This window comes from Sesamum indicum, linkage group LG8 (assembly GCF_026168435.1).
Source record: "Sesamum indicum cultivar Baizhima isolate 11 linkage group LG8, ASM2616843v1, whole genome shotgun sequence".
NCBI lineage: Eukaryota > Viridiplantae > Streptophyta > Magnoliopsida > Lamiales > Pedaliaceae > Sesamum > Sesamum indicum.
The window spans coordinates 27,298,400-27,322,802 of NC_142664.1; the positions used below are offsets into that span (position 1 = coordinate 27,298,400).

General features: G+C 33.0%; 2 protein-coding genes across 3 annotated transcripts; one reads left to right on the forward strand and one right to left on the reverse strand.

Annotated features, from left to right (window-relative positions):
- The first annotated feature begins 12,555 nt into the window (after positions 1-12,555).
- LOC105169048 (zinc-finger homeodomain protein 2) lies at positions 12,556-14,932 on the forward strand. Of its 2 annotated transcripts, none has more exons than XM_088883083.1 (2): positions 12,556-13,019; positions 13,221-14,932. In XM_088883083.1, the coding sequence occupies exon 2, from the start codon at positions 13,693-13,695 to the stop codon at positions 14,566-14,568; it is 876 nt and encodes a 291-aa protein (XP_088739209.1). In that variant the 5' UTR covers positions 12,556-13,019; positions 13,221-13,692; the 3' UTR covers positions 14,569-14,932. The 2 variants fall into 2 exon arrangements, with proteins under 2 accessions (XP_088739209.1, XP_011087615.1); XM_011089313.3 differs by having other exon boundaries at positions 12,556-12,926.
- A 2,329-nt stretch (positions 14,933-17,261) lies between these two features.
- Positions 17,262-23,285, reverse strand: RUS6 (root UVB sensitive protein (Protein of unknown function, DUF647)). Its single transcript, XM_011089314.3, has 13 exons — positions 22,632-23,285; positions 21,891-21,989; positions 21,663-21,776; positions 21,214-21,285; positions 21,004-21,114; positions 20,797-20,916; positions 20,303-20,404; positions 20,121-20,193; positions 19,578-19,661; positions 19,369-19,433; positions 19,084-19,185; positions 18,828-19,007; positions 17,262-17,732 (listed from the first exon to the last, which is right to left on the reverse strand). Exons 1-13 carry the CDS (start codon positions 22,992-22,994, stop codon positions 17,667-17,669), a joined length of 1,551 nt encoding a protein of 516 aa, XP_011087616.1. The 5' UTR covers positions 22,995-23,285; the 3' UTR covers positions 17,262-17,666.
- Between the last annotated feature and the right edge of the window lie 1,118 nt (positions 23,286-24,403).

A 24,403-nucleotide genomic window follows, 5' to 3' on the forward strand; every position in this document is an offset into this window, starting at 1 on the left:
GACACAAATGTCTATCTTGATTTGAGGTTACATATATACCTATTTATACAAGTGAAATACACCTATCAACTATAAGAAATGGAGAAGATCACTAAAAAATTAAATGGGAACTTGCTTCTAAGAGTATTTGCCAAAATCTCTCTAATATTTGTGTTGTAAGTGATTGAAATGTGAGTGTGGAGGTCTGAATCTGCAGATATATAAAAACATGCACGCTTATGACCATTCCCAATACGCATTTCCCTTGTATGTAATGTATAGGTCGTAGGGAACATGAGCCCACAATCATAAATCCATTTAATAAGAGAATTTACAACTTAGACTGCCATGTCATCAGATTCACTTAAAACTCCAATTTAAGTGCTGGCATGGCTTACGATATGGAACGTTTCATTCAAATTGGCCGAAAAGGACAAAATTGCCATAATTATTAAAACTACAGGACCAAATTGCAAATTTTAATTTTTGAACATGGTCAAACTTGCCAATCCTTAACTTAGATTATACACATTAGATTATCAAATCCGGAAGCATAAGTAAGTATACTTACTAGGCCATGGATTAAATGACAAATTTGGAAACAAAATTTTGGAAAAAATTGCAAGAAAAATGATTGGTAGATTCTTTCAAATTCTTATTCAATCAAACTGATGCTTTGTATTCTTTAGATTGCAAGATTTCAGAAGGCCCAAGCCTCAATCATATTCATAAAAGAAAATATCTCCAACAAAAATCCAATATTTTGATGCATTTTGCCATCAAAAGCGCCTCATATGTATTTACTTGACAGTTACCCAAAAATAACTTGAAGTTGAATAGTGGACCACATTCAAAAAGCTATCACGCAGAGATAGCCAAGAGCACTACTTAAGTCATGCATGCTTCTAGGCAATGAGGAACATAAACATTCATGTAATAATCTCCAATTCACGACTTATCTCGTGTTCACTAAAACTATAAAGCAATCTGTCAAACAAAAATGTATTCATAATAACCGTGTCGACGCCTTGTATTATCTTGATGTGTAAGAGTTTATTAACTTGCACCCAATCATTGAATTAAATAACAAATCTTTAAGGAAAAAAAAGGTGCAAGCGCTGACAAATTGAATTCAAATTCCATTCATTGAGGGGCTGTCTGTTTCTCTGCTCTCTCCTTGGCATTGGATCACTAAAAACACCCTCCCTGCTCCACTCCTTTTTCCCGCTTTCCAAACACACCTTTAACCCACGTCCTTTTACATTGCATGCCAATGCCATCTCTCCCTCTTTTTAATTCTCATCTTCATCTCTTCTACACATTCAATTTCTAATTTAATTTTCGATTAAAAAAATTAAATATTTTTACATTACTTTTTTTAAAAATAATAGTTGAGAATTTTATTTGGGATATTGATGTGGGGATCCAAGAAAGTACATATTTTTTAAAATAAATCGAGATATTTTTGTAATTTAAGGCTGTGAGAATTAGTGCAAATTTTGAGGAAAAAAACAATAACATTATGAATGTTTGGTTTTCTGGTTGGCACAGCAATCGGAGCAAGAAATAGGAATCCGGAACACAACAACATGTCTCGAAATACTTTCTTTTATGATTCTTTAAATTTAAAATTTTCAAATTCATAACAACAAATTTATTTTAATTTTATCTTTTATTTTTGGGTTTGAAAGTATTGATCCCAATCAAGCATTTCAGTTACTTTTTCTATTCATTGTGATGATTTTATGATTTGTTTTAATGATGAATTGAGTTAGAAATAAATGTTATATTGTACTTAAATTTAAAATTCAGTTCGATTGTAGACATGATAAACTTAAGGATAATGCACAGTCTTCTTTCTTGAGGTTTGGTGTAATTACACATAAATCTTTTGTAATTTGAGAAATTACATCCAGCACCTTTGAAGTTTGTTTCGTCTAACAAATAAGTCACTCTATTAGTTAAAGTTCACTAAATTTGCTGATATTAATAAAAAAAACTGAATGAAAATTAATATCTGCCATCGATTAACTGATTACTGACTTTGCATGTTAAGCAATTTTTTTCGAACTAAACTACCCTTATAACAGTGAAGATATACCTCTTTACATGCATTAACGCGTGAAGACGTATGAGGGCAATTTGGTCATAAAAATATTTATTTGACCTGCAATAAGTCACTAATAAGTTAACCAAGGACTAATATAGATTTTTCTTCTGAATTTTTTGTTAATATAAGCAAATTCGATGAATTTTGACTAACGGAGGGACTTATTTGTTAGAATACAAATAAATTTCCGGAGTGCTATATGTAATTTAATAAACCACAAGAAGTTTACGTGAAATTATACCAAATATCAAAAGAGAGGAATATAATTATCCCTAAACTTAAATTTCAAGATGAAAGAGTACTCAGTAGTGAAAATACTAGGAGTTTAGGACCTTCCAAAAATAATAATCTTGTCACTTAAATAATATTATCGACAAAGAAAAAATATAATTCTTTATATATGTAAATTTTGTAGTTTTTGAAAAGTTAAGATTCTTCAAATGGGATTTGTTTCTTTACATATATTAAAAATTTAAATTGTTTAGTAACTTTATATTATTCTTTACATATAATATTTTAGAAATATCTTTTATTTCACATAAATACATTGAAAATAAATGAAATGGTATTTGCATAGCATGTGGGTTCAGAAAATAATACGCAAGATAGTGGGTCGGACACGTGGTTTTATAAAGTCTCTATATTTATTCCAAACATATTATCATTCTCACAAAAATCCAATTTGACAACCAACTCCTTTTGTTTTAATCCTTCATCAGTAAGATGAGGGCAACAATAGTTGCGACCTAGGCAACCCTCTGCACGTCATGTCCCCACTTTCATGTTCAACTACAAACATATCAAATGAGCATGAATACCAATACAAGTACTGATCCCATCAACGTAACACCATCAGAAGCCTAGTAAGATTTACAAAACCTGACAACAGTCCCCTGGAGTCGAAGAACAAATAACTAGTAAATGTACACGATACATGTGCAGAAGGGATTCGCACATAAAACTTAACCTATATCATATTAAAGTAAGCTTGGAAGTTGGAAGTAGAGACGCACATTCAATCCTCATTTCCTATTAGTTTTGACCTCTTCTCTGCTACGTTGCATATAGCAATCTTGAGATCAAGGGTTTAAATTTTATCTCCACAACATCTTTTATATATATATATATGTGTGTGTGTGTGTGTGTGTTTTTGATATGACTAAATGCAACATTAAAGTTTCTTTTGTGATTCCTTGCAAGACACATTAAAACAAAAGAATATTCATAGAAGAAAAATAAAGTAGTAAAACAAGAGAGGATTCAAAGCCAAAATTACTTTTCCACTTTTCCCCCCCAAACAAAAGGGAGGGGGGGGGGGGGTTAGGGGTTGTGAATGATTGATGAGAAGAAGGTGGTGGTGGGGTAAGAGAAAATGAAACATATATATATTGTGTAAAAGGAAAGATAGTCTTTTTATGTATGTTTTTTTTGTCCTTATAAGTTGCTTTGAATCTCATGCCTTAATTTGTTGCCTTCAAGAATGTCTCTCACAAACCCCACTTTCAGATAAAGTTTTTAAAGTTCAGAGAATGTTCCCAACGCCTACACTTTTTTTTTTTTCCGTTATAATTCTTCTAATTTGATCAAAATAATTATTCCAAAATTATTGAAAAATATGTGTGTGTGTGTGTGTGAATATTTGGTATATTTGCATTTAAGGACATGAGACAATTTAAAGTGAGACTATTTATGTATGTAATATTGGAGAAAATGAATTATTGCAAGCACAATGGTTTAAGTCATTAAATAATTAGTTTTTCAATTGAATATCACGAATTCGGATCTTACCATAAATATATAACTCGCAACTGCATGTGCTTGTAGTTTGTGGATTGACAAAGGTCAGCTTTGTATAATTTGATGAAATTCATGTAATCAAGTTGAACAATGTCCGAACAACGTTTTGCACAAAAACATCTCATATTGGTCAGAGTTTCTTAGTTGGGGTGGTCATATTAGATCCGACCAATTCAACTGAAGTGAACATCATTTCCACTTCCACACAATTTGAAAAAAAATAAAAAAAAAAAAGAAAGAAATCTCTACTCTTCTCGATAATTTCGTAAAAGAACTTACAATTCATGATAGAACAAAATAAAAAGTTCGTGTCGTTCTATCTTTTATTATACGTACATATCAACGGTCGACACGCATATAACAGAATAATTATGATATGTACACAGAGAAAAAAAAATCAAAATGTGAAGAAAACACCAGAAACACACACTCTCTCTCGCTCCACATAAGGTTTGAATTGGGTGGGGGTGAAAGGAGACAGAGGCAGCCACAAGAAGAACATGAGATGATAGCATGGAGGGATTTGTACACAAAACACAGGTCATGAATTGTCAAAATCAGTGAAGCAATGTTTCAAGTTTGAAAGCAGAGTGATACTGACACCTTCTCCCTCACTAATTTCTTCTTCCATTAGGCCTAAACTCTTTAACTCAACAAACTACAAATATGATACACAATTTCTTGCCAGTCGCATTTATGGATTGCAGTAGATTTCACCCCCACTCCAAATGCAAACTTCATAATTATTATTTACAGTAATTATAATGAATTTTCGATCATGAAGTTTGTTATAGTTACAAATATTTTATTATTTAAAAAGTTATAAATAACCCAATGTGACAGCCCATTGTACGAGGTATTCGTGATTTTAATGGGTATTTATAATTTTTTAAACAATAAGGGAGTATTTTATAATTATGACAAGCCTCACAGAAGCTCGTTGTAATTTACCCTATCATTTATCATAATTCACAACCCATGAATCAACACTCTTGAAATTAGATCTAATTATAGAAACACTTTGTGCGGTTTGAAAAATTACAGTACCCCCCCCCCCCCCCGATAGTGGTATTTGTGCAAAATTTGACTCTATAGAAGAGTGCACGTTAATGAAATTTACCTTTTTATTTAGAATCTCTCCAACAAATCCATTAAAAAACAAACATAAAAACCTCGTTAGATCCCATGATTAGTTTGGATTAACATATAATTGTCATCGGAATAATATTTAAATTATTACTTAATGAAAAATGAGCAATTATTAGGTGTCTAAACAAGTTATTTATTAATGATGTTATGATGTCTGGTGTTTAATATTGTCACAAGAATGAACATGCATGTGAAATTAATACACAAATTAATTTCGTGTAGATTGCGGGTCCAAAATTTGTAGTATATTTATATATAAAGGCGTAAATATGTCCAAACGACTCAAATCTATTATTTTTCAAACTTATTTAAACTTTTTAAGCTCAAAATACATAGAAAAGGAAGCAATTAAGCTCAATTACCTAATATTTAATTAACTATATTATTTTTAAATTAAGTATCAAATAATTTAATTTAATTTAATTATTATAAATAATTTTTTTTAAGATTGATATAAACAAAAATAATAATAATAATGGTGTTCAAATTTTAATTAATTGCTATTTTTCTTATATATAAAAAAACAAAAGAATTAGGTAGTATGGATGAATTAATGAGTACTTCAATATGTTTTCAAAGGTCAACCACTATAAAGTTGTGTTGGTCATGCTAGATAGATACTAGACATAAATTGGTATGTCTTTAATTCCTTGTACACAATCACTAAATATTCATATAATTATTTTTTAATTTCAATCATATTCACTATTTCTTCGACTTATTATTTTTTGATTTTATGAACTTAATAATTTTATTTTTTAAAGCCGTTTTACATAAATTTCTTACTTTGACTTCATGAACCTCATGATTTTGTCTTTCAAAATGCATGTTGTCTTTGAAAAGCGTTTTATATATTGCCGTTCCCACAGATAACACCAAATGACGAGACATATGACATGTGGGATCAAATAAATGTCGAAAATTTAGAGAAACAACCTCAAAGGAGGAGTGAGTGAAAAAGCATAGCATGTGTATGCAGAAGTTGACAAAATAGTTATGATTAGGAAAAGAAAAGAATATTTAGTGGGTGACAAACACAAATTTGGGCGTGAGAAATGATCATCAACATCAACCAAACCCCTCCGTAGCCCTTTTAAACATAAAAGAAAGATACCTAAAGCAAAAGTATATAAATCTGCATATATACATAAACACAATTTTGTTTAGCTGTATGCCTTTTGTCCAAATGAAATCATGATGATTGGCATGGCATGTTTTCCAAGACCATAATTTTCTGATAAAAAGGTTGTCTCCATCACACACTATATATTAAAACTAAGACTGCAGATAGCTGCTGCTTCTGTTTGCCTTTCCTTTCTTGCTTTATTACATATATATATACTGTAATTAATAAATATTATTATTACATTATATATAGACCAAATTTGAGTTGACGTCCCTCCACTTTCCGGGCTCAAAATTAAACCAACTTAATTGCTTCTCATAAACCTATATCTATCTTCAGGAAATCTGTCTGATTGTATATTTCTCTTCGTTTGCCGATTGTATATTGAAAATTCATTTATATCTTTTAGTGGGTTCAGCATTTTTCGTTTAAACTCACAAGACTGAAAACGAAGCAATTCTTGGATGGGTCTAAATGAAATTCTCAAAAGTTGTTGGAGTAGATTGTAATTATGCAATTTTGAAAGAAGTCAAAGGTGAAATTAACGTTGTATGTATATAATAGAACTTTGAAAAACATAATGCTGACAGAATCTCCTAAGCGAAACCTAATAAATAAGATGAAAAGTGAGAATCATGAAAATACTTATTCAGGTTAGAGATTTTGACTAAATTAAACCACTCAAACACTCTTCTTAAATTGAATATCAATCACATAACAAATGTATTAGATCTAAACCAACTTGACTTGAGTCAGAATTCTTCATAAGATAATTAAGAAAGAGTAATATTTAAGGCAACATAGGATGCTCAAACTTTTTTCAGCTTGGGGGGGTGGGGGGGGGGGAATCAAACTTGTCTTTTAGAGGGACAAAGTTAAATTTGAAGGGTAAAAACAGTAGAAGACACTCATCTGGTCATTGAATATATACATACATATAATTTGGGATGGCAGTGATGGGATTGGGGTATGTCGCATGTTGATGTCCCTCCTCAAACTAAAGCACTACATTTTCACATTCTTGAAATTTGTCATTTATGTTATGTCTATACTATTGTGGAATGCTAAACAACACTTTCTTGGTGCATCTTAAATGAAATTTTCAATTATTTTTAATAATTATTTTGTGAAATATTATTTAGTTTTTTCGCCTTTCAATTTCAAAAACCTATAATATGAAAGGAAAAAAATACCTCTACAAAATTTTAAATATCCAAATAAGATCAATGATTCGTATATTTTCATCTGACCTTCGCCATGTATTCTATAATACTTAAAATACGGAGATTTTGATACGTAGATCTATATAAATTTGAGTATTTAACCCTATAAATACTCTAAAGCTATTAAGCCTTTTCTTTTGCATTTTCTTTTGGGGCGGACTTGTGGCCGTAATGTTCCCTTTTTTTTTTTTTTCCTCATAGAAGCAGCCGTAAAATAAGAAAAACATCCACATGTTTAGCGGGATTTCAACTTATAACCTTAAATTTATCCATGAGACTTTAAACTTAACCACTAGGTTAAGATATCATTGATTATGACCATAATATTTTTAAGTAGATATTGCAATCAATTACCGCCAACAATCGATTTTCAAAGAACACTCCGAGAGAGAGAGAGAGAGAGAGAGAGAGAGAGAGAGGCAGTGCGAAGCAGATTGAATTTTTTATTTTAATTTGTTCTACTTAATATGTATATATATATATATACACATATATAAAAAGATAATAATTAACAAAATAATAATAAATATAATAGGATTTGAAATTAAAAAAAGAAAAAAAAAGAAAATTGAATCAGAATCTGAAGAGGTGTGGGAGGGAAATGGGACAAGAGAGAGTGAAGACAAGAAACCAAAAGAGTCTTTAAATTAGATGGTATGTAGGGGATCATATGGTGGATTGTGGAATAAAGGAATGGGATAATGAAGAATAAAGTGAGTTGGATAACTTAATCCCACCTCCCATTCTCTTATTTTCTTTTTTCTAAATCACTCCCTTTTTTATAAAGATATGTACAATCAAATCAAGAATATACTATCCCTGGATATATACTCCCAATTCTTGTTTTTTCTCTTCACATCAAACCATTTTGGTATCTTAATTTGTTGTATCCCCCATTTCCCCATTCTAATAAATTCTCCATACCCACCTCAATCCATGCCTGTATGTATAAATAATTTCTTTATTATATATATTATTTTATTTTAAATGTTCTAGTCATATCATAAAATTATATATATTATTAGAATTAAATAAAATTAAATAAATATTAGGATAAAATTAGCAAAAGAATTTCAAAAATAAGCAGATGCTGCATGAGAACTGAGATATTTCAAAAATTTACATGTAATTACACCGTATTTCATGACAGAAAAGTATAATTATCCCTAAAATTTTTAATTGGAGTGGTAGTAGAGCATTAAATCAAGAAATAAGTGCAATAATGAGGATGAGCAATTCCCCGCCTGACTCTAACAAACTCCCTTTGGCTGATATAATGTGAAGAATTAATTGCTGCTTCCAGTACCAGCGTTGTACTACTAAATCACAACCCTAACCCACTTCTTCTTGTCCTCAAGTGATTAAGGTTTTAAATTGCACGTTGTCACACCTATGTTGTGTGTGGGTTCGACTTTTTGTCAAAATATTTATACGATTCTACGTACGTTTTAATGTATCTGTTTATTGACTCTCAAATGGATAGACATTGTTTTTTTACGACAGTAAATTAGTAATAAAGACCCTAACCAATACGGAATGGTGCACACACTGATTTATGGGTGTTGCCCGTACTTTTCCATTTATGTAACCAAAATAAATAAATAAATAATTCAGAACCCCCTAATGTCTTGGACCAAGGACAGTTTAGTAATTTCAAAATTAAAAACATGTACTTCACGCAGCTTGGATAGTACTCTAGCTAAAATTTTTATACTATTTCATGTTTTCCTCCACATATATATTGTGATTATGAAATTTTTGTCAAGTATATATATATATATATATATATATATGTAATATAATATAAGATAAGATAAGATATTAATTAGTAATAGAATATCGTGACTTACATGCATGTGCCAAATGTATTTGAAAAAATAAAAATATTCAAATATTTAATTTTTTTCCCTACGTACATAATTTATGTTCGAGAAAAAAGTCAAATTTATGTCCTCTACGTACTTTACTCATCTCGACCGTATGTATGTCTTCTACGTACTTTACTCATCTTGACGGTAGGTCATATTAGTATGCAAACAGAAGATCGTATATAAGTGGTGGAAATACAGGAATTATACCGTATATGTGAAGAACCAATTATGACCTAAAATACACACGTGCACTAATCATGATTCTAGAGTGCATTTTAATTCATTCCTAAAATATAAAAAAATAAATGATATAGCAAAAATCATATAAATACAATTTTGTTTAGAAAAAATAAACTTACATATATAGAGTATTATATATATATGTAGAAAAATATACATTTTCACAAGCTTATATTATTTCACATAAATATTTTTTTGTTCTCGTCGTCGTTCAAATTCTTGATTTGACAAAGATCTAGCAAATTAAGAGTGAAAAAGACCAAAACAACCCCTCCCCATAAAAACAAAATTCCTATTTAAAGTGAAGATTCGTGTGTTTCTTATTTGGATTTGGGGTCGGGTCTAACCTGATTCGACCAGACGTGGAGACCCAACTTTTGAGATGTTGATCTGTCTGACATCCAATAACTTAGAATTAGGCCATGTGGACCAGATAAGTGGGCAGATCCGGTCCTATAAATATATCCAACAACTTCATTAAATATTTATTTCTGATCTCACGAACTGATTTTAAACATCGCAGGGTTTTAGTTGGAGATTTCCCATCATATTTAATGATCTCTTTCTCTTCTGAAGTTCCCAACTACCCGATCAGGATACCCTACCTGAATGTCCGACCCGAATCATGATCTAAACCTATTTATCAATTACAAGAATTATGAATAAAAAATAAAAGCAAATAAATATGATGATAAATTCAAAAAAGTAAATTCTACGAAAATAAAAACAAAAGCTCTTTTGAGAAAAAAGAAATGTGCAGAAAGCTTGCATTCCAAGAGGACATGATGATCATTCTATTCTCATCACATGCACATTATTTATTTATTCTTTTTTTTATAAGAGAAAAATAAAAGTGAAAAATTGAAGAAAAATGATGAATGGTTGTTCATGTTGAGTAAGTCTGTATGGAGAAGAAATAAGGTAACAGGCTGTGTCTCCTATTTTCACCTAAAACACCTGCACATATGCTTCCCTATGCTGCATTTCTGTCCTTGCATTAATATACTCTTCATTGTGTGTGTGTGTGTATATATATATATATGCAGGCAAAATTACAAACTTAGTCCCATAATTTTGAGTCATTCTATACTTGATCCCACATGTTTTGAGATTTTAAAATTAACACCATATTTGTTAAAAATTGTAATTTTTTTGGACTCTTTTTGCAATTTTTAACAAAACGTGCAGTTTTATTGTAAATCCCGATTCCCGTAAAGTGTGGGGTAAAATATGAAATAATCCTAAAATGTGGGACTAATTTTGTAATTTTATCTATATATGCATAATGATTTGCTTCAAACAATGGATATATAAATAAATGGATTCACCAATTATTCTTTTATTTATAGTTTGAAAATTATGTTGCTAAAATGATTCATCACAAGCCTTTAGTTATATATCATGTATTCCATAGCAATATTTCTATATTTTTAAAACATTAAGGTCTCGTTTGGCTGGGTTGATTATACAGGATATAATTCAGTACTATCTACTCTACATTACAGTAATTTATTTAGTTGGTGTGTATTCAGATCGTGATACTGAAATATCGAACATAGTATGTACGGATGATTGTGTATTCCATCTCTTAAATTACGGGATGGGTACACAATTACGTACGCTTGTGTATATAAGTGGGAGCGAAACGTATTTTAACTTTTTCTTAATATTATATAATCAATTATGCAACAAATAAACCTAAACAAGCAAGAGTTTGAATGTCCAACCAAACACAGAATAACACATCATAAATAAAACTTCCTCATCATGCATTGTCCTATTCCACACATGACCCCATCATGCAATATAATCTTATCACCCCCAATATCTAAATGGTTAACACACACACACACACACACGTCCACTAGTAATAAATTACCTCAAAAAGGACGAAATATTAATTTGGTCTTGCATTAAAATAAATTAAATAAGTCATGTGGAAAATGGTAGTAGACATAGGTAATTAATTTTGATTTGTAAAAATAATTAAAAATATATATAATTAATGAGGACACGAGATATATATATATATATATATATATGCATTGGTCAATGTTAGTATTTATGTGGGTAGTTTTGCATTAATTATAGGTGTAACTATATCATGAGTGACATAATGACACACACTTAAAGCTTTGCATGTTCAAGATTTTGCACTCCCCATTTCCTACTTTTTCTATATATTTATATATAAAAAAAAGATTTTCTATATTTATAAACGAACGTCAGCGTTGTATTAATTTTTAAACATAATAGTTACATCTCTAATTAGATAAGTTTAAAAATCAATTGTAATTATTTATTTTTTTTCACAAAAGGGGCTCGACGTCGTTTTAACACTACTACAACAATGTTTTTTTTTATTTCTTTTTCTAAAAAAATGTGTTTTGTTTATACTTTAAAATATGAAAGATTATATATTATATGCACGTAAGGATGATATGCCACAAAAGATTAAATTTAGGAATATATTCATCTCCACCCTCTAATTAACTTGTGCTCTATTTATACAAACCATTCATACGTACCTTTAAAAAAATTATATATACACTCATTAAAAAACGTCGATATCATTTATACGAATCACTCATATTTTTTAAAAAATTACACCTACAATACTCTAAGAAACGTCAACCTCCGTGTGTTTTTTTGCTGATATGGATAATTTCTGTAACTACAGAAAATGAGGTTAGATATGGAGTAGGGATGTAAATATTAAAAAGTGTTGGGAAATTGATGCAAGTACTAAGTAATGAGCCTAAAAATGCAAAGTGTAAGAAGAAAGAAAAGAGGGGTAAGAGGTTTGGTGTGTCCAAACATAGTAAGTAGTTTAGTTGAAGCTTATTAGCATGATTATGTATATATAGTTTTTGTCTCCCTTTACACGGGTTTTTGAGTTCTTTCTTTAACTCATCTTTTACTAAAATTAATGTTGAACCTCATTTCTTTTCAAGAATTTCAATGTGGGACAACATTTCTCATCTCTCTCTTGCACACACAATTACAAGCAGTGCATCTACCTTTGTCCTTCTCCACTCTCTGACACCACTGCCTCCCTCTCTCTCTCTCTCTCTCTCTATATGGCGTAAACTTGATGCCTGTGTAGTAGTGCAAGCAAAGCAAGCACACCTCTCCCCCCACTTTAATTTCTTCCCTCCCTAAACACACTGAATTCCTCTTTGTCTCTAAGGAAAAACAAAAAAGAAAAAAAAAATTGCTTTTTCTTTTCATCTCTCTCTCTCAACCCTTTAATCTTTGAGCTCTCACTACTGCTATAAGCTCATGTTTAGTGCTTCATTCACTCCCCAAACCAGAATGCAAAACTCTCTCCTTTAGCCCTTCTCTCTCTCTCTCTAGACCTTCTTCTTCATCACCCCAATTGTTACACTTTTTTTAAGAAAACAAATTCCAGACAGCTCCATTTTCTCGGTGTAAGCAAATGAACCCTTCTCATTTACATCTTGTGTTTTGGGATTGAAGTGGTTTTAACTTGAGCAGGAACCTGAGTTACAGTAGTAGTAGTGGTAGTGTTTCAAGAATTAAACCTACCTCTGATTTACTACACATGATGATGATGATGATGATATATATGATGTCTTTCTTCCCACTTTTCTCTTTCTTTTTCCTTGTTTCTTTCCAGTGCTAATGTTTACTTTCTCCATTGTTGTCTACCTCTGTTGCAACAACCATATGCTAACCTTTGACATTACTGTCTTCTCTTTCAGGCAAAACACACTTAAAGAAACTGTGTGAGTTCTGATACTACTACCCCTTCTCTCCAAGAGTGAGTAGTTTCCTTTTCAAGAAACATGGATAGACAAGTGTTGTTGAAAGAGAAAGACAGGTTCAGTATTTGCTCATTTTGAACTCAAATGTTGTTTCTTGTAATTTTGGTTTCCATCTTTAATTCTGTCCTAATTCAGACTACAAATGAGGGGTGTGTGTGTGTGTGTCAAGTGTTTTTTGTAGTATTATATGTTTGTTTCATAAAGAGCGGACAATTATTATAAGATAATTACAAAAGACACAGCACCTTGCTTGGAAATAAAAGAAAACATATCAAATCTTAAGTCAGCCCATCACTTTTAATTTAATCATATTTTTTAGTCCCTCTAATCCCCATCCTGTCTTGTTCCTCCTTTTGGTCTCCAAACAAGAAACACACACACACTGGAAACAGAAAGTGTGTGAGAATTAATGGAACTTCCAAGTCATCAAGAAGGTGATGAGATGCCAATCCCACTGAACAGCATGATCCATCATCATGGGCATGGTCACATGATCCATCATCATGATCCTGCATCCCACATCATCCCTTCTTCAGGAGGAGGTCCTCCTCATCAAATCCCTTCAAATGGGCCCCCCATATCTCATGATCATGAACACGACCATGACCATGACCACGAACATCTCCCATTCAAGAAGATGGTGAGGTACAGGGAATGCCTCAAGAACCATGCAGCATCCATGGGCGGGAATGCCACTGATGGATGTGGTGAGTTCATGCCCAGTGGTGAAGAAGGCACATTGGAAGCCCTCACATGCTCAGCCTGCAACTGCCATAGAAACTTCCACAGGAAAGAAGTTGAAGGTGAGCCCTCTTCCTGTGATGGCTGCTACCCAAATCCAAGAATGGGGAGGAAGCTCTTCATGGGCGGCCATCACAATGCATTAGCATACCATCATCATCATCATCATGGTGCACCATTGATTTCTTCAAGACCAGTCCCACCCCATCAGATGATCATGTCTTACAACATGGCCGGCTCTCTTCCCTCCGAGTCAGACGAGCACGAGGACGGCGGCGGCGGTGGTGGTGGGGTGGTGGTGAGGCCAACTCCGGTGGTGAAGAAGAGGTTCAGAACAAAATTCACTCAGGAGCAAAAGGAGAAAATGCTGAGCTTTGCTGAGAAAGTTGGGTGGAAAATACAAAAGCAAGAGGAATCTGTAGTGCAACAGTTCTGCCAAGAAGTTGGTGTCAAGAGAAGAGTCCTCAAAGTTTGGATGCACAACAACAAGCACAATCTTGCCAAGAAGAACCTTAATCACTCCAACCCTCAAAACCAAGTTTAATTACAGATCCATTCCATCACCACAACTCCTCATCATCATGAAATGAAATTGGGGTATTATTAATGTTTTTCTTGGTTGGTAGGAAGAATGTATTAGTTGCCTTTTGGGTTTTAATTTACCTTATTTATTTTAGGTTTTACTACATTTGTTCTTGGGATATTGTGGGATGTGTTAGATTTGAGGTTTTGCATCCTTGGATCTTGCATTTAGGAGTAGGTTTTTGTTTTACTATGTTTTGCAATAATTATAGTTGTAATGTAGTTAATTGGAAACTGGGGTTTTAGGTCTCATGACTTGGATTGGATTTGATTCCTCTTTGTTCAATCTATTCAAGTTTAGAATGGATTTGCACACTCTTCAAGGATCTCTAGGTACACATATATATTCTTATTTTATACATATATATATATATATATGTGTACAAGTGTGCATGTGAAAATTTCTTATTAAATCAAGACCCTCATACTATATCAATCATATTATAGGGATCTTATTATGTGGTTGATCACTCTTTTTAAATTATAAATACATTAATAATACGATAAATGTAATATTACTTAATCATGTAATATTTTTTTTGTTTTGAGTGCACATACACACATATATATATAGATATAATTTATAAATTTGATGTTATTTTATCTTGTATAGAATATTAGAAATGCAAGTGTAATTTTTCTCCCCTAGCTCTATTTTTGTTTAAATAAAGTATTAAGTGGAATAAAGATTGAGGATGTTAAAGGAAAAAATGATGAAATTATAGGTAGATCATATGATTAATAATTACTTGTTTTCGTCCTTTATGATAACAATAATTTGTGATAGTGGATGCTCACTATTCACTAGCCAACATTCATCAATTTAGTGCCTAATTTTCACATCACATCCTTACCCAAAATATGCATCAAAATCATTTCTACTCTCTCTTACACTAAATATTAATTAATTAAGAGGTGTTTGGAAATTCTTATTTTTGAACACTTATTAGTTTTTTTGTTAAAAATAAATTAAAATAAGTATTTGTATAATTCGCAACTTATACTTTTATAAAATAATTTTTTTTTAAAAACTCGTCTTTAGGTAATAGTCGTAAACTTCTTCCACGAACTTTGCAGCTAAAATTACAACTTTCTGAACAATATATTTCCTACCATGAAAGTAGAATTATTAGTAGTTAGTTCTATTAATTGTTGAAATGAATTTTGAAATTTTAAACAATGAGTTTCAAATTAGTGGTGTGAAATTTTTAAAAGCAGAATATTTTTCTTAAAAAATAGAATAAAGTATTGGAATTTTTTATTTGAGAGAGGAGTTAAAATTGTGTTCCAGGGTGATGTAGCAGCTTTAATGCATATAACTAAAAGCGCATGTATTGTGTCTTTTTCAGTGATGCGTTTTGTCTTAATATTTCAGCACCTACTTAAGGCCAAGCGAACTACAACGCTCATATTTATATCTATAGTAAATAAAATTGTGGTCCCTAACTGATATATGTTTGCCAATTTAAGACTACTCATCCCTAACACATTTTTTTATAAGTTATTTATATATATATATATAAATATCGCAAACACATATGAATATAAATTCACATGAGTTATCAGTTATTGGACAACATGTGATGATATCATCATTTGTTAATTCAATCAGTAGCAGTCCATGTGATACAAATTCATATGAATTGAGTTTTTCAATCAGAATGTTGGACCTAGAATGTGTTTGAATTTGTTATTTAAGTGTTTTATGACAAGGGGTTGAGGTTCAGGTCGGAAAGTTCGATTCCTGGCATGACCTGTTCGAGTTTGGATAATTTTTTTTTTAAAAAAAATTCAAATATTTTAAGTCAAAATTCGAGTAGATCTTTCTTATTCAAACATCCAAAAAAAATTTATTACATCGAGAATTAACCAATCCCACAACATGGACAAATCCATGCACTGAAACATATGTATATATATGGTAGAGTAGGCGTGTAGGTATAATTAGTACCTCGTACCGTATATATTTTGTCTTCATTCGTAGCTTGGTTTTCATACCAAAACTATTTCTCGTTTTTATTTTTTTAATTATAATATAAATATCATTATTATATACAAATAAAACAATTTGTATACGTATATTCATATTCAACCGTAGGACATGAATTTTGTTATTATATGTCCAAAATAACTATGTTAGTATTAATATGATTAATTCAGATAATGAAATTTCGATTTCAATTCGATGGATTTATCAAAATTAGGGGTAACTCTACAGAGGAGAGCAAATGGGAAATGGCCGTCTTCCCGTATTGGCGTTTTACATTTACGATAGACAGATGGAGGTGGAGGTGCAATCTAGAGTTAGAACAGACAATGCATCTAGAGATCCACTTACTGATGCAGTCAAGATGTATGGTTATAGATTGGATGTCGTGGTGTTCGTAACCAGTTGTATCCGTTTTCTTCTCTACTACATATACAGATGAGTTGGTACAGTGAAGCACGTAGGAAATCTATAGATGAAACAAGAATCGATCGTCACAAGGGACTGCAATGGCATTCATATACCAAGACAGGCGAATCACACGGAAGACTGCGATATCATCAGCCGGAGGCAAGCTAACTAAACAAACAGAAAGCCAGCCAGTAGTTGATGAATAACTTGAGTATTACAAAAAGGATGCATGATAACATAGAGAAATTGGAGGAAAATGAGAAATATCAAAACTGAATATACATCACCATTAAGAGGTTTTGAGGCACCAGACAAGTCATGCATATGATAAAACAACGATATACTTAGACAAATTTAAAATCGGCACCTATTTGATTGGCCACTCTAGTCGACTATTCATTCTATCACTGTGCCTTCATGGCACTTAAGGATCTTACACATCAGTTCAAACACCAGTAGCAAGTTTTGTTAGCGTCCGATGCAGAAAACTGGGTTCTTTGGCACCAGGAAAACATGTTTCCCTGATCCCGCCACAGCATTGCCTTGCCTATGTATCCAGTCCCCAAGCATAGTCAAGTCAATTCAGAGACAAGGGAGTAAACCAGAGATCTTTCCAATCCTTCCAAGTTCTTACAGAAATTTAAAGACCTACATGAATCTTATTATCTGACTAATTCACATAGTCGAGCTCTGCCGGGATTAAGTAGTGATTCTGACATAACCCACCCCTGGAACAACGTAAAACCATTAGCCATTGGTGCAAGCAGGAAAACATAGTCATAAGCATCAGCATGGACCAGAAATTTAAATAACAAACCAATCTCTCTCTTCTCTCCTCATGTAGACATCCCAGTTTTAGGAACTCGTATATACCATCACCAACTAGCTGTAGAGCTACTTACTAGAGTCACGAACAAAGAGTGTGGATCATCTCACATTTAAAGGGCTTTTCCAATCAATGTGTGCCCTTTAATAATCTTTCATAAATAACAAGCAATTTCTTTCGTTTACTTCCAAAGTCAACAGAACATGAAATGAATTTTCTTTTCCCCTCTTCCATTATATCTGTGTGATATGGTACACACGATTGAAGATCTCATTCACAAACTACTACATTTTTGGCTTGAAGTTTCTCTGCATCCTTGCATGATCAAAAGTGTTGAAGGACACATAAATGAAGCTTTTCAGGTTCCAGAGAAACCATCTAAGTCACCTTAAGTTCAAGGGTGTTTGGTTAACCTTATCTAAAACATCTTATAACATCATTCATAATATAAGATATTTTTAGACTTTATAAAAAAGTTATATCTTATTAAAAATAAACACTTGATTAAAACTTATAAATTACAGAACTTATAAGATGTTAATAATGACAATTTTGTCATTAGTATGATCATAATTGAAGGAGTTTGTTAAAATCTCAAAAATAAATTACAAACTACTCACAGTATTATTTTTCAAAGAAGTTTGTAAGCTCCAAACGACTTATTTTTTAAATCTTATAAGCTCTTTCTCAAAAAAAAAAAAAAATTATCACACTTTTCGACATCTTATAACTTGTTCCAAAGAGCTTATAAGCTCGTCCAAACACCCCCTTAATGTGTGAATCATCGCAGAATTCACCATGAGATTTAATCCATTTTTCAAGATTAGCAGCCAATCTCCATACTTCATTATGCTATGTGGCTGCCTCAAAGACAATAGGTTTCACTCAAAGAATTAATGAGCATATTATAAAACAGTTATCTAGTGTAGTACATCCCGAATAATTTCAATAGCTCATCTCAATTTCCAAAATGCTTGGTTAAGAAGAGAACAAGTACCTGATCTTTAGCTTTGTTTTTAAAAGGCCCATATAAAGCTGATACCATCTTATACGATTCTGCAATATGTGATTGAAGGTCGCCCAATGTTGGCAATCCAGCTGAAGGATCATGATCTCTCTTTCTATAGGTAGCTTGGTCCTGACTGGAGGTATCAATGATGTGAAGAAGCACATGAGCCTGTAATGCAAGGTGATCTCAGCAAGGAACACTTACAAAAATGCTGAGTATAAGAAAATCACGTCCACAATCTCACATGAAAAGCTGCTTTCAGTATATCATCAGACTTTGCTTGATCCTTGAACAAGGCATAGATATTTCCCTTTGAAGGATTATATGTAATGATGTATCGTTCTTTCTGTCATCAAGAAAATTGATAAAAACTTGTAAGTCACGGTAAGAGAATTTTAAGCAATCAAAACTATGCACACATAAATCATCAAATGTAATGCAAGTGGAAATCCATGAACATTAACACATGCAGATTAGGGGAAGATACAGGCTTGACATCAGTATGATTTCCCAGTAATAAGTAATACACCTCAAAAATGGGCTCCACAGCAAGGTATGAATTAGGGTCTTGGAATGCTTCTTTAAATCTTGGCCCTGCAAAACATCAGAATTTATTCTTGATCAATCTATAATCTCCATAAATGCAATAGTAGTAAGATGACAAACAAGCGTGCATGTGCATGCATTCAGAAAGGCTGTGTGAAAGAGAGACAAAGATAGACATGTATTTGCAAGTACCAAGAACAATAGGTCTGTGTTGTTTCCATGGGGGAACAAAAATATTTTCCATTGAATTTCCCTCTTGCAAACTTGGAACGCGCCCTGAAAAATGAAGAATACAACAAACAAAAGAATCAGAAAGACTTTAATATCTTTCACCGTTGTTAAAGCAAAAGAAAATCATGCCCTACTTTCTCCAACATGAAGGCAAATTCCAGACTCACCTAGATTTGCTGAAAAGTGATTATACTGGTAAATGAGCTCTCAAAATTTCAAGATTAGAAATGCAAGTTTAGCCACTCTATAAAGCCATAAAACATAGCTAATGTTGGTAATGGCTATATCATGAACCACCTCCATAGTTCATCTACAACTACACTACAATCATGCCGTCAAGTTACTTTGTCAATGGTAACAGAAAACAATCATGCTTCAGGTTTCCCTCATGTTAAGTCCCTTTATTTGGGCCGTCTACATTTTCTTTTAGCCTAATGAGAGACCACACGCCAGCGGGAGAGAGGAAAAAAGAAGAAGAAGCAGAAAGAATGCACTTGTTCCAACCTGTCTTCAGGAAGGATTCTGCTGCCACAGTGAATCGTGCCCGATTTAATGTATGCAAAACAACAGATTTCACCTGAAAGGATACAATATACACAGTTTCCATCAACACTTTAAGATAAACAAACATAAGAGTTACAAAGGAAAAGGAAGGAGGAAGGGTTGATATATTCGCATAATCCAACCTCTCGATAAGAGCTCATCACATATCCACATGAAAGCAGAGCAAAAGTGGTGAACAGGGATGGGTTCCTTTTGGCAATCAGAATGCTGAGTCCAGTACCAAGCTTCACAAGAAAGAGTAATGGTAATCAGTTCCAACTAAAATGCAAACGAATTGCTCAAACAGGAGATAGGAAGCAAGACGATTTATAGCTTTGTGGATCGATATGTAAGATAAACCTAGGCACACGAAATCCTTTAGAGTCACTAGATTTTACTTGTGAGCCTTAAATCTGAAGGTGAAGACGTTGGGATGAGAGTGAGATGGTGCGATAATATAGGACAATCAAGTCACTGTTACATAGCTTTTTTTCCAGAAAGGCAGGTTACTAAACCATGTCACTTCATGTTACAAAATTATGCATGAAAGAGCTTCTGGTACCAGTTTGCTTGATGAGGCGAGATTTAATAGAATTTAGAGATCGTAAACAATGTATCTTGATTGAACAAAGCGTACCAGATCAGCAATATTTCCCACACATTCTCCCTTGGCAGTCACATCACCAATATTTTCCCCTTTAGCAAAAGCTTTGTAGATTGGGGTTCGAGTTGAAGTCGATGTCACCGCAGCAACATTCTTTAAGCAAACCAAGATGGATGTATGAAGTTAATTTCTCAGCCTTCCTAGATACTGACAAATGAAAAGCACAGTAAACGAGACTACCTTAGCCACATTGGCAGCACATGCCAATGGAAGAAATAGATGGGGAACAGCTGCAGTTGCCAACTCTACTCCAGCTCCTAACTCCATTAGGAGATCACCGGCAAACCTAAGCTGAACGAAGTTCAAAATATGAGAAGATAAAGAATTGTATCGGACAACATCATAAAACTCTGCTTTCTCTTCAGAGCACCAAATTTAACAATTTATTACCTGCTTTAGATCATAATCAAATTTCTTTCCCTGCCGAGCAAAAAGCATCTTCCCAACCCGTCCCGCGCCATCCTATAAGTGGCCATATTTTACATTCTAAGTTTAGATTTGAGGCAACTGAATTTAGAGCATTGATCAAAACTTGAAAATTGGCATGCAGAACTATGCATTTCGTATGCTAGGTAACACAGCATATATTCCTTCATGAACAAGAGCAGATCGAATCCAACAACTTTCATTATGTACTTTATCATGAAGAAATGTAATTCAGAAGTAAATAATGAGATCCCATTGCGTCCACATAGGTGATACTTCAACTTATGCTTCAATAGTCGGCTTAAAACTCTCAAGTTTTCACACAGTTGCAACCAAGGTACAACACACAATATCTTGCAACTAGTCAACTAATATCTCCAAAATGCAATAGTAAGGTTTCATATGATGCATACCTTGAGAATCCAGTTGATAGCTACAGCACCTGGTGCAGCTCTGTTTCGGGATACTCCTAGAGAACTTAGGAGTGTTTGCGTTGTGAAAACACCCATTGCTCCGCCAAAGAAGTGCTACAACCAAAACAACAGTCAGCACCTACTTAAGCAGTTGAACTACTAGTAACAGAACACACTCAATGCTGTATGCGAATGCACCTTGGTACCATTAGTACATTAGAAGGGTACCTTTAAAGCTCTCCATGTCATGTATGGCACATAAGAAGGAGTGACACTGTCTGGAAAACCTTCTGGGACGACATAGGATCTTATAAACGCCATCAACTCCTGGACCACATAAACAACAAAAGAAAAATGAAGATGACAATGCAACTGGTGACTGATGAATAATAGTTTAGTCATGCAGTTTCAATTCTTGCTATTTCTCTTTTTCTCTTTTCCAGTTTTTAAATACTTTTAGTAGGTGTATGTGGACAGGTGGCTGAGTATTTATGCTTGGCCTCGCACGTGCGCATACATGAACAGACATAACATTCTAGTTAAGCAAAGCTCCTTTCATTCATGTATTTAATGCTGCGACCGATCAGCTGTTTAATATTGAGACCGAATAAGTTACTCAACCAGCTCAATCACAAGTTTGTCTCATTAAGAGATTAGCATATTGCATGTTTGTATAACATAAGAACAACATTACCACTTCAACTTATTAGCTGCAAGAGCCAAACTGGTTACTTTACAGAACAGCCAAAACAAACAAGTTTTCAACTTTCTATCTTGTTGCGCTGGATCTCTCACTTAGCTCCTGAACCCAAATCTAAATGTTCCAAAATAAGTTAGATTGGGAACAATTAATTAATTTAAGGGTTTTAATGCATGGATATTTTGTCAAATGAAACCAATGCGGACAGTTGAAAAAGAAATAGGAAGAAAAGGAAAACAGAACAAGAACACTTAATAAAAGATACCGACATCAATGGGGGCCTGAGGACTCTGCAAGCTAACAGCGCGGATAGAATTCTTCTTCAATTTCTTGGAACCACCACTCCTGACACTAATATTATTCTCCGCGAAGTATTGCCACCGTCTACCATCGATCTCCTCGCAGCAAATCAACCTCAAGCTCGAATCGAGAAACTGATCCTCCACAAACCCACCAAAGCTAGAATCTTGGAGCAAAGTCCGGTCCTGAGGCGCCACAGCCCCCGCGGCGGGCGATGGCGGAGGCGCCGAGGCAAGGTTGGCGCTGATGCGGAGCGTCTCACGGACGAGCATGCGCGTGTCGGAGGATGTCAGGGTTTGGGAGGCGGAATTGGAGGGGTGCTTAAGCTTCATTGTACCCAAACAATGCAGCAAAATCAAGATCAACTCTGGTGAAGGCAAAAACCAACGGTGTGTATATATACGCTGTTGTACGTATATGTATGTGTGTGTGTAGAGAGAGAGAGAGCGGAAGAATTTTGGAAGAGCGCTATATTTAGGTGAACGGAGATTAAGAGAGAGATTTTCTTGTTATGATTTTGTTGTTTTGCTCTGCTCTTCTTTTTCTTTCTTTCTTCCTCTAGAGAGAGAAAGACAGAGAGAGAGAGAGAGAGAGAAGAACCACAGATGGTGTAGGGAGGAGGGGAAGAGATGGGAGGTGGGGTTTTGATGGGGTGACGAGCGAGGGCATGGAAGGAAGGCTTCATGGACACGTGGCAGCAAGAGATGTCACCCAGAAATAAGAGAAACACTACACTGACCGTGACTGTGTGTTCTGTCAGCTGGATTCCAGTAGGGCTTCTCAAAAACAATAATAATAAGAGAAAACCCAAAAAAAAATGAAAATTTGCAAATATTTAATTATTATGCACATTCAATGCATATGAACAATTAAATTAATATAAATAATTAACTTTAATTATATATAAATAAAAATATATTAATTAATAAAAAATTGATTTGCATAGAAGAAATAAATATCGTTGGAAGCATTTTAGGCAATTCATAATTTGCTAATCATACTAATTAATTCACGAATTCCTTTCTTAATAAATAGTATAGATTTGAAAAAAAAAATAGATAATAAAAACTATTTAAATAAAATTTTATGTTTGTAATTCACTGAAATTATTTTAGGAGATTTAACACATATTTTATTATATACACACAAAAATTACCAGTATGTTTGGTTTCAATTTTGACACATCTTTGAGATGGGCCAAAATATAGTGTATGTTTGTCTTGTTTGGTTTTATAAGTTTTGGATATATTTTTTATTATTTTAAAACAGTTCTAATTACTTTTTGTCCAAAAAAAATAATTAATTAAAAAATAATATTTATTTTAATCACTCACAATTAAATAAATTATATATATTTTTACACATACATATATATATAAATATATATAAAATAGACATGATTTGACAATGAACAGTACTTTTTGTCTCCCCACTATCCAACATCAAATATACCATACTTATTTTATATTATCTCCAAAAATAAATCCAAACATACACACTATCCCTAACTTATTTTTATTTATCTTTGTTTTTCTCTCTCTATCTTCACAAAACACCTCAAAACAAGTTAAAAATAAAATCAAACATTATTTACGTGTTAATGAGGTAGACAGCATTGTTGAGCACATAAAGTTGGTTATCCAACTCCAGAATGCAGCTGAATTGAATAGGTTGAGGAAGAAGAAGTGCATCCACCATAATTCTTTCCTCACATGTCTAATTAAATAAAAATGTTGGTAGG

What these genes read in the sequence shown, in the direction of transcription:
- LOC105169048 (XM_088883083.1), top strand. Translation starts at nt 13,693, where the DNA reads ATGGAACTTCCAAGTCATCAAGAAGGTGATGAGATGCCAATCCCACTG.
- RUS6 (XM_011089314.3), bottom strand. Translation starts at nt 22,994, where the DNA reads ATGAAGCTTAAGCACCCCTCCAATTCCGCCTCCCAAACCCTGACATCC. An exon ending in GTCCTCAGGCCCCCATTGAT is followed by an intron (nt 21,990 to 22,631) that starts GTCGGTATCTTT and finishes TATGTGGTCCAG; the next exon opens with GAGTTGATGGCGTTTATAAG. An exon ending in CTGTGGAGCCCATTTTTGAG is followed by an intron (nt 19,186 to 19,368) that starts GTGTATTACTTA and finishes TCTTGATGACAG; the next exon opens with AAAGAACGATACATCATTAC.